Source organism: Nicotiana tabacum, chromosome 19 (genome assembly GCF_000715075.1).
Source record: "Nicotiana tabacum cultivar K326 chromosome 19, ASM71507v2, whole genome shotgun sequence".
Lineage (NCBI taxonomy): Eukaryota > Viridiplantae > Streptophyta > Magnoliopsida > Solanales > Solanaceae > Nicotiana > Nicotiana tabacum.
The window spans coordinates 66,140,597-66,152,313 of record NC_134098.1 but is presented as its reverse complement, the minus strand read 5'-3'; the positions used below and the strand labels follow the sequence as shown (position 1 = coordinate 66,152,313).

The window sequence follows — 11,717 nt, the reverse complement described above, 5'->3', positions numbered from 1 at the left end:
AGAAGTATAAAAAGGTAGATAACTAGTTCCAGTACAAAAATCTATACTAAGAACAGGGAGTTAATGAAATTCACAAGGTGATCTGCACTAGTTACAGGGGAAAGATAAATCCAGCTAAATAGATTAACTAAGCAAATATTCTTGAGGGAGTAGGTTGGAGTTGAGATGCCATCAAAACACCTATGATTTCTTTTTTTCCAGATACACCAAAAAATTACTACTTTCCAGATCATTTTGATGACTTTGTCAACTCTCCAAAAACACCAACTTTCATATGCTTGCTTTATTGTCTAAGGCATAACCCATTTCAGACCAAAAATAGAGAAGAGGAGATTCCAGATTTCACTTGCAATTGTGCAATGGAGGAAAAGATGATTGACACTCTGAATTTTGTTGACACATGTAACATCCGTAATGTTCCTCTTGCTTAAGTTATCTTGAGTGAGACATACCCCCTTTATAGCTATCCAGGTGAAGCAATTCACCTTGGCAGGCGCCTTAGTTCTCCAGATATGTTTCCAAGGCCAGTTATCTATCATACCATTATGGCTGGGAGCAAAAGTGTTTGCATCTATCTTGGATTGTGTATTTGCCCCCCTTAGAGTGTTCCCATCTAAGTTTGTCTGGTTGCTGATCATCACTGATGTGGCCTTCTAAAGAGTTGAGCATAGTTAGTAGGTCACTAATCTCCCAGTCTTGTAGGTTCCTTCTGAACAGGGGGCACCATGTGCCATTTTCTTTGTTCTAAGCAACAGTGCCTTGTTGAGTGCAATCTGGTATAGATTGGGATATATATCCATCAGTGCATTATCTCCATGCCACTTGTCTTTCTAGAATTTAACATGATCTCCTTTCCCAACCTTGAAAGTTATATTTTGAAAGAACTCATCCCAGTGCTTGTTGATATTCTTCCATAGGCCAACGTCATAAGGAGTGTTTATTTTCTTTGTACACCAGTGATTATGTTGCCCATACTTAGCATCAATGATGTTCTTCCATAGTCCAAGTTTCTCTTGCCCATATCTCCACAACCAATTCAATAACACTGCTCTGCTATGCAAATATAAATCTCCAACACCCAAGCCTCCTTGATATCTTGGCCGAATTATTTTAGACAATTTTACGAGTGAGAACTTATGTGTGGTGCTGCATCCCTCCCATAAGAATTTTCTCTGTATCGAGAACAATGCCATGTGGTAGGTGGGGAGACTATCTAGGACACTTTTGATAAGGGTTAATCTGCCGCCTATGGAGAGGTATTGCATATGCCATGTTGCAAGTCTTTTCTCAAACTTTTCCAGCACATCACTTCAAATTTCATTAGATTTAAACTTAGCCTCCAATGGTAGTCCTAGATATGTGGTAGGCAAGGTACCTATGTTGCAACATAGAATGTCGGCCAACTCCTCGATGTTAGGAATATTATTCACGGGTAGATAATACTTTTTATCATGTTAATGTGCAGTCCAGAGAGTGCCTCGAATATCAGCGTTAAGTTAAGATTCAGAACTTGTGATCTCTCGTTGCTGCAGAAGATAAAAGTATCATCTACAAAGAGCAGGTGAGATACTATGACGGCACTACAAAGTTCCTTCCCACCTAAAAACCTTGTATCCACTGTAATTGCTAGCCCTCTCCAACATTTTGGTGAGTCCTTCTATAACCAAAACAAAGAGGAAAGGGGAGATGGGGTCTCCTTGCCTCCTTTTTTAGGAGAGAAAGCCAATAGGGCTCCTATTTACCTACAGTTGAAATGCAAAAAATTCATCCATCTTGTTCATTTTCTCAATTTCGTTTTCTCTTTTAGTCATATATTTCACCTTCTCTTTCTCGCTAATTTTTTCAGATTCTTTCTTTCCTCCTTCATCCAACTCCTAGCCGTGTTGGTGCTCTGAAGTTATGAGAACAACTCCCAGTGCTGAGAAAACGATCGACAATACGAAGAAATATGAAGATAGGGTAAACCCCTTTTTTTAATAGGCATCATATGAAGAGGGGTTTGGCTTCTAGTAAGAATAGTAACGAAGTCTTCTACTTAATAAAGAGATTAAATTAATAAAGAAGAAAGAAGATTCTTGTTTGAATAAAAATAGAGAAACACAAAAATGGCTATATAAAATCCGAGGAAGATAAAATTGGTGGAGACAAAAAATTCCCAGAGAATCTTTTAAGGCCAAAAGCATTTTAGCAATGCAATGAAAGACCAATTATTATTATTATTATTTTTGTGTGTGTGTGTGTGTGTTAGGGGCGGGGTGGTGCTAAGGGGTTAGGGGAGAAAAAGAATAAGTGGGCATTTGGACATAAGAATTGTAAAATTCCGGAAAAAAGTGAAAATAAAATTTAAGTGAAAATGATATTTGAAATTAGAGTTGTGTTTGGACATAAATATAATTTAGAGTTATTTTTAAATTTTTGTGAGTGATTTGAAATGAAAATTTTAAAAAATAATTTTTTGAAGTTTTTCAAATTTCTGAAAAATTTCAAAATTCATCTTCAAGTAAAATTTAAAATTTTAACGGACAAACACTAATTCCGAAAAAGTAAAAAATTTCCTAGTGCCAAACGGGCCCTAAGATGTGGAAAGGATTAATGAAGAGAAAGATTGTACCGGGGGATAAGGTTACGTAAAAGAAGGGACTACAGGGGAGAAGATTGAAGGAGTTACATGTATTTCTTGTCTTTTAGAAAAAATATAATTATAGTTGTAGTCTTTTTTCTGGAAATGACATGCGTCACCGATTGATTTGATCTTAGACATATCCGCAGCGATTGAAATTCACACAGATGATCTCATGGACGGAGGTGTTTGAAACACATTTTTTCCCGAGTAAACTTTAACTTACAAATGGTGCCAAGTTTAAGGGGTATTTATTGCTTATTTGGCCAAACTGAAAAAATTAGCTTATTTTGATAAGTATTTTTTTCAAAAGTATTTTTCAAAAAAATACTTTTAGAGAAAAACAGTTTGTGTTTGGCTAATCAATTTGAAAAACACTTTTGAACAATAATTTATGTTTGGCCAAGTTTTTAAAAAAATGCTTTTATGTGTCAAATTACAAATAAGAACACGAAGAGATTTGATGAATAGTTAATATTATATAAGCAGGTAAATAATTATAAATTTTTATTATTAAAGATAATAATTAAGTTTTTTATTTTATTTAAGTAAACTATAAAAATAAAATTGATAAGTACTTTATTCTTTCAAGATAATTTAAATATATCAAAAATCATCCAATAAATATGAAAGTTCATCCCAAAAGTCATTTTATATTACTTAATAATTTAAACTAAGTAAGGTTATTTTGGTATATATAATATTTTCCAAAGGATATTTTTGGTAAGAAGAAAAGTCAAAACTGCTTCTGCTTCTAACCAAAAACACTTTTTTTTTAAAAAAAAAACTTGGCCAAACATCTCAAATTGAGGTAAAAAACACTTTAAAAAAAAAAAGCACTTTTGGCATGCCGAGAAACTTGGTCAAACAGACTATTAGCCTTTCAAATAAGACAACGATAAAGAGAATACCCACTAGATTTTTTTTTTTTTTAAAGTTAACTTTAATGAACTGTTCTGGTAACTTGATTTGTTCCCCCGACTTTGATAAGCTCTGTTGGTTGAACCATTTCATAGAAAGATATGATAACATTGAACACACAAATGAGAACTAAATACGGAGTACAGAAATATAGGTAATTCGCACAAGAATTGAATTTGGAACCTCTTTCAAATCATTCTAACTGAATCCAATTCTTTGCCTTGTAACCTTAAGACTTGGCAGTGCTTTCACTAGCCCAGCACAAAGCAGACAACAGAGACAAATGCTGAGGAAAGAGTAACTCTTCCGTGTATACAATGTGTGGGTGTCAATGTGGGAGGATATTGCAACTGTTAAAATTCATATAATCATCTTGTTAATCAGAACATTCTCTATGCTCAGTGCAGCTATGAAATAACTGGACTAAATCTCACATCTAGTTAAGGCTAAAATACGTAATTTATTTCATGGCAGGAGATGAAATCATGCATCTACAAGCAAATTCATACTGAATTGCATGAATAATTCAGAGTTCTGAACATAGCTTCTTAGAAAGAGGAACAAGGGGAATACGGAGGCAGAAGGCCTTTTCAATTTTAGTATCCTATGTCCAAAATTCTACAAAACTTGATTTACTGTCAGGACATAAAATCATCGCGCAGTCAAAACCCATTACGTTGGTAGGAAGAAACGGATTTTCACATCAGTATATAATCAAAACTATTTCCGGTATCCTACCAAGCCTAAAGTTTGAATATAAACCAACATCAGCTGATGATCATCTTGTTCAGAAATTCAGCTTGCTCAGGAAAGTATTCCAACAACTCATCTTTTGTCACCCAGACAAAATCATCACACTTCCTAATATCAAATTTGTTGATTGCAATAACTTGGGATTTGAAGAAGAAGCGCTGTCACAATAAATATAAAATAAATATATTAGAAGCACATACAACTTGCAGAAGCTATCAGGGAATTTCCCACCCTCCCTCCCTGACTGCTTGTGGATTGAAAGAATTTCTGACTGTTCTTTTCTTCACTACTTTAATAATTAAAATGCCCATACCTTAATTGATGGAATTTCCTTATCTTCAGTGGGTTTTGTCACCATATGGCCCATGGGGGCATTTCCGACAAAATATGAATGTGAAAGATCTCCAATTACAAATTCTAGGGCAGACTCAGCACACTGCAAATAGTTGCAACTTATATTTCATTTTCTAACCCCAAATTACTGAAATCCCTAAAGAAAAAAATTGAATAAATACTAGAGTAGTAGTAGTTACCTTCCGCAGGGTCTCTTCAGACTCATAAACTTTTTCTGGAAAATGCCACACAGGCATTCCACTATGAGAGCCATGTGTGGTACCGTGGACAAGAAGATAGAGTCTCCTGTCTAGTGCTCGCTGTAATGATCTTATAAATATCAACAAAATCTCATAATCAGTCACATGAAACACTAGCCAGCGGGAAGGAAATGAATGCTGTGAATATCTATGGACATATTATTCATGTTCAGGCAAATGCAAAGGTTTTGCATATTGGAGCCTAAAGCTGATTACACTAATAAAACAACGTGAAAAGAGGGTTAGTACCTTTTAGCAAATTTTGACTTAGTGATGAGTTGATGAACAGAGGCAAGCTTTGTTGCTGGGGGCATTTTTTTGTTTGGGGTTGGGGGGTTGGGGGGGAGGGAATGCATTCAAACGGGAAGGAAAAAGGCAATGGACAATAGCTCTCCATTCTTAATTTTAGATACTTAATGAACACATTCAAAAGGAAAGGAAAAAAGCAATGGACAATAGCTCTCTGTTCTTAATTTTAAATACTTAATGTTCAATTAGACAAATCCCAAGTAAATATCACATCAATGAGTTCAAATCAATATTAAGGCACTTCAACGTCAGAAATTTGGTAATGGTAAACAATTTAGAAGTCAATAATTACCTATTGTCAGGAAATGGTGAATCTGCTGAATTTAGGTAAAGCAACTCTTGAATAGAAAAAAGATCTTAGTGCAATGTGCATATTCAAATTCTTGTAAAATGTTTGACAAAGTTATAAGTCTAAGCTTGGTACGGTACCTTTGATCATTAGTTTTATCAGCCTCTGAGATTCGAGGAGCTGGTTTATAATCAATTTGATAATCACCTTTTCCCCTGCATATAAATATAGATGTTACTGTAGCTGTTGACCATGTGGCATTTGACACTAGGCAGAAAGGTCAAAAACTAGATAGGACGGTATGTGATAGCATGCTCAAAGAACCGTGTACAAAGGATGATAGCATGCTCAAAGAACCGTGTACAAAGGACTAATCAGAAAGAATGCATGAAAAGAAAAGGCAATAATACTACACTAGTCAAAGAGTAAAAATCAGTTAAATCATATAGGTCTTATGCCTAAAAACAAAAAGAGGGGACAGTGTTTACTGTCCAACATGTGCACTGTTGCATGAAGAGATCTCAATTTCTTACAACCCGATCAATTAAAATATTAATGAAATTAGGCCATTTCTACCACCACGCACTTTTTCTGAAAAAAAGTAATTTTTTTTAACCGTAAACTGCCCAGCACTAAAATAGTGTTGCTCAGTACAAAAGATTATTTTCCGAGTTACAGAAACTGATCAATTTCGCATGGAACTGATGAATACATATATGTTGTACCCTATTTATTTGATAGGGGGTCAGTCAGTTGCATCTCCAACTACAAAACTTTTTGGCCTTGTATTATTGAAGAATGACTACAGTTTCGACAGGTTAATTCAAAATCACATCTATTAACAGATGAGGCAACCGAAAATTTGACTGATTAAAAGAAGCAAAAATTGTATTAAAGTGACTATAAAAGCCAAACCTTGTTCTTCACAGGCTACACAGATTGAGTTATATGATGTCACATAAGATAATTTATGATGCCTGTTCTCACAACTTCAGATTATCATAACTATAACTAGTTTTACAAAAAATAATATTTTCCCAGAAATTTACAAAATTCAAGAATTCTGAAAATTACCAAAATACCTCTAGCGCTGGAATTCCAGAACTTAACAATCTATGGAAAAAGAAAGACACTACTTACAATAGTAAACAATGAGTTACTAATATTTTCTTGTATAAATTATTATGCATCCAAATTTTGAACTTTCTGTTCATCTCTTCATTATTGTCTTCGTTGTGGATAGCCTCAACCAGTTCTGCCCATAGCCTTCGTTAATCACTTTATACAGAGCAAAATTCATTCAGCTCTGAAGCACATGAACTAGTATTTAAACTAAGATCTCTCACTCATACACCTCTATTTCTAGAGTAAAACAGAATGCATATAAAACCTTGAAAGCTTTTTGACTTTTACGTTCTCTGCTTTCTATTCAGCTTCTAAAATGATTCACTTGTCTATTATGTTTAAACTTGTCTCATTCTACATTTGCACACTCTTAGCAACATTCATTAGTTCTTAATATTCACAATGAAGGTACATAATTTACAAGGAAAAAGAAATGACAAGGTGTAAGTCGGGCAATGCAACAGAAACTCTAAGTCTCTACCTGGTATCAGATTTCTTCAGAAAACTTTCTGGATACTCCCGCCGATACTGCTGCCTCCAACGAAACCTATAATTGCATTTTAATAAAAATATTACTGCAAGCAACTAAACACTGATTAAGCTTTAATTGTCTACATTGTCATTCACCAATTCTTGTCCAAGAAACTTTGCTCTTTTTGCCTTTTCATTTTCTCCTGTTGCCTTAGTCATCAACCCAATCTATGACCTCATCATTCTCAACTTTATTGTACATATTATCTCCTAGCATTAGAAGGCATAAAAAAAAGCTTGAACAAAAGAGGCTCTATTCTTTCTTGGATATACTTCCTCACACTTACAAATCACAAGAATGAAATACTCCAGCTATTTAAGGTCATGTTTTCGCTTCCGGTTAGCGCTAAAACTGTTTTAGAAGATTCATAAGGTTGACTTGACTAGTTTGGAATTGAGGCATGATTGTTCCATTTCAAAAAAAATAAAATTGAGGGATGATTTTGTTGTTGTTGTTGTTGTTGTTGGTAGCACTATTTTGCAAAGTACATAAACCAAATTACCCCTTAGTCCTCAATTAACAGTCGTATTTTTTGGAAAATGAAGAAAAATCTGCACTAATAAATGTTTTGTAAGCTTACGAACTTGAAAGACTTCTCTTTACAGCATCTACATGATTTAGGATTGATGGTACACCCGTATAGTCAGTAAATTTATTGCTCTAAAAATAACTCATAGAAATTGGATTGCATAAAGCGAATAAGCTTAACTCTTATAGGCAATAAATATAAAACATTTCGATTTCCTAAACAACTGAATTGACAAAAATGAGACTAAGAAACACACACACACACACACACATAGGAAGGAAAAAACTTACGAAAATTCTTGAAAAGCATATACAGTTGGATCGATTTTGGGAACAACAACTGGTAATCTCTCGAACAACACAGAAGCCACAATTTTATCATTGTTCGATGAAGAAAACCACCGCTTACATATCATAGATCGACTCGCAGACGTACGCCACCTCAGCATTTTCAAAACCCTAAAATGCAAAATCCACAGCTCTTTAGAATATTTATTCTTAGAAAACAAAGTAATTACAATCTCCCTGTGCAACCTGAATGTTGAACTTAGGGCCAAACAAAGTAAGATCAGTAAAAGGTGAAACCTGAATGTTGAACTTAGGGCATTACAATAAAAAGAAGAAATGTCCAACTAGGGTTTTCTTTTGGGAAGAAGGTTAATCAAAACGAGATTTTATCAACAAGTCATAAACCATCGCATATTCCCAGCATTAATTGAATCACTAAATCATTATTCACAAACAAAGATGGTAAGACTAAGAGAACTAACTTTTTTCGTTTCCGATGTCCGAAAGTCGGCGAATCTGTGGAGGACGGCGACAGAGAGCAGGTGCCGGCGAGCGCGAGAGGAAGGAGGGAGTAGTGGCTGTAGCGAATGATACCCTGAGTTTCCGAAGCAGTGTGTTAACAGAGTTTCCATCTTTTACAGTTTAGTCACAATTTTCTGTTTTTATCTTTTTAGCACCCCAACTCAGTTAGTTAGGATAAATATAAGCCCATTTGGGTTACCTGAATTTAAGTTCCCATTTGGACATAGGTATTATTTATTTATTTATTCAAAACAAATTAAACTTTTAATTTGTTCATAGAGATTAATCAGTTTATAAAAAAAAAATGAAGAAAAATTTTCAACTTCCGAAACTAGTTTGGGCCAGTTTTTGGGTGAACATTATTCTTCCACTCACAAGATTTCAACTTTCTTTCAAGTAAAATATGTCCAAACACAACTTTAAATTCTAAAAATTATTTTTAATACAGCCTTAAAAACTCTTTTTTCAAGTTTCAATCAAATCTATATCCAAACACCAGCTAAATACTCTCTCTAGCCCTCCCAATTTAAGTGATGCATTTAACTAGACATGAAACTTGATGAATAAAACACTTTTAATTTAAAAAAAAAATTCTAAATAAAAGGGTATAACATCCTTTTTAGGTCAAATTAACAAGAAAATTATGATACAACACGCTTAAATAGAAAAATATCATATAATTATAATCTGAGAAGGATAATATCATCATAAAAATATATAAAATATATTACATAATCAGACCTAAAGGAGAAACGATTGTCTAATAGACTTAAAATGAGATCATTATTTTAATAACTATCAGAACAATTTGTTCTCTGGTATGAAAGAGAGTGAAACCAAGACTTGTCAATAATTCAGATTTATTTATTGATGATACACTATGTCCATTTTCAGTGATGTTTCACAAATTTAAAATAAAATAAATATGGAATTATAAAAATCACCTAAAATATTTCAAGAAAAAAGATGGCTCAACGAGGAACTTTCATGGAAGAAACTAAATATGTAGAATTAGTTGATTGGTCTTTTGCCTATACTTTAAAGAAACAAAAAGATCTCTATAGCCTAAGCTCAATTTATTTGATTTTTAGTCTCTACATAATTGATAAAAAAAACATAGATGTAAGGCAGAAATCAATGAGAATTCAGCAGAGTAAAGTCGAGAGAAAGAAGAAGGAAAGAAATGATAGAGTTAGGATTTTTTGTTGTGAATGGTATTATAGAAGTTATAAAAAAAATATAAGCAATAAGAAAATAATATACTTAGTAAAGTTAAATAGAGTAGCTTTTAGGTGACAAGTAATAAGTTGGGTTGTCCATGTTATGACTTTTAATTTATTTTAGCTCAAAAGCATTGCTAATGTTTGTCACGAGTCAACAAAATATTTTAAAATTAGTTTGACTAGCTTTTAAACCAATTTAAACACCTTATTTGTTATTTCATAGACCTATGGTTCTATTTTTTATTTTTAAATTTGAAAAAGAGTTACATCTAGAAACTTTGTCCCAAAATTATTGAGAATAGCTATTTATTATTTTATGTCTTTTGACTCATTTACTCTCTTCATCTACTTTAAGTCATGCCACTTCATAAAGTAAAGAGTGCACTATATAAATATAACTAGTTGAGAGTTGAGTATACTTTTTAAATATCTTGTTTGTACTTATTTATAAAATATAATGATATTATAATTGATATTTCTCTTTACGTTCTATGTTTTATTTGCTATTTTTATTCGTTGTTAGTCTATTTTATTATTTTGAGTATGACTTAGTATCATTTGCTATAACTAGTAGCAGAGCATCATTTCTAGAGTTTGCCTCTTACTTATCACGACCCAAAATTCAAATAGTCGTGATGCACTTAACCCTAACCCACTAGGTAAGCCAATTAACAATAAACTAATTCCAATGAGATTCATTAAGAGAAGTAATCATAGTACAACTGTGCTTTTATACAAAGAATTATCAAGGACTGGTAGTACAAATCATGAGCTTCTAAGATTTAGAGTTTACAAAGATGATATGAAATAAATTCATCATCTGTTTGAAATATAGATGAACAGATTAATAATTCTAAAGCTACCAAGAACAAAATACAGTAATAACCGGAACGCAGGTACATCTTCAGATCCAGCTCCCAACGAACACAGCAACATCAATATCCAATATATGCACGCAAGGTGCAGAAGTGTAGTATGAGTACAACCGACCACATGTACTCAATAAGTAACAAACCTAACCTTAGGTTGAAAGTAGTGACAAGTTGGGACAAAGATCAGAGTCCAACACCAATGGCCAACAACAGTTCATAACAATATAATAAAAGTGATAAAAGAAATAACTCAGAGATATGATGCTCAGCTCATTCACAGTTACAGAAAATAGTCATACTTTTCAGGTATAACAATAAAACCCAAATCCTTCATCGAAATCACCAAAATATGAGTAAGTGAGAAACCTTTGATTTTTTCCCAAAAATTTTCAACAACAGATACGATGATTCAATTTCAGATAGCATGAGGAAAGTACATCTCTATGCCTACATGTCAATGTACATGTGAAGTCATAAATGTCACAAAACCGTATAAATGAGGAAATGCATCTCTATGCATGCATGTCAAGTATGCATGTCAGATGCGATGTGTCATAATGATGAACTCATGTACTCACACTCTCAGAGTACTCAATATCACAGTTTCACATTCCCACTCATCACGCTCAATCACTCAGCACACTCAGTCACTCAACACTGTACAAGGCAGATCCAACCCAAATGCTAATAAATCTTATTACGGCGCGCAACCTGATCCCATTGTGAATCAATAACAATTGTGCTTACTGTGGGTGTGCAGACTCCGGAGGGACATATCCATCCTAAGCGCTATAATAAGCCAATCATGGCATGAATCAATAAAGTCCGATGCGTCGTGCAGTCCGATCACATCAATATAACTCACAATCCGGCTTTCAAGCCTCAACTCAGTCATCAATCTCTCAAGTCTCTCGGGCTCACAATGTCATAAAAATCAGCCCAAAATGATGATATGATGTATCAATAAATGGTAACAGAGACTGAGATATGATATGCAAATGAATGAGTATGACTCAGTATGTAATTGCAATGTAAGCAAATAACTCAACAACAGAAATGATCTCACTGGTTTCAACAGGATAAGCATATAGCCTAGACATGGTTTCTAACATGGATCACAACTCAATTACTCTAGCACGTAG

General features: G+C 33.7%; 1 protein-coding gene across 1 annotated transcript; it reads right to left on the bottom strand.

Moving 5' to 3' along the window:
- Positions 1-4,033: 4,033 nt before the first annotated feature.
- On the bottom strand, positions 4,034-8,574 carry LOC107775595 (uncharacterized). Its single transcript, XM_016595348.2, has 7 exons — positions 8,441-8,574; positions 7,962-8,129; positions 7,092-7,157; positions 5,626-5,700; positions 4,828-4,957; positions 4,608-4,730; positions 4,034-4,452 (listed from the first exon to the last, which is right to left on the bottom strand). Exons 2-7 carry the CDS (start codon positions 8,117-8,119, stop codon positions 4,309-4,311), a joined length of 696 nt encoding a protein of 231 aa, XP_016450834.1. The 5' UTR covers positions 8,120-8,129; positions 8,441-8,574; the 3' UTR covers positions 4,034-4,308.
- Between the last annotated feature and the right edge of the window lie 3,143 nt (positions 8,575-11,717).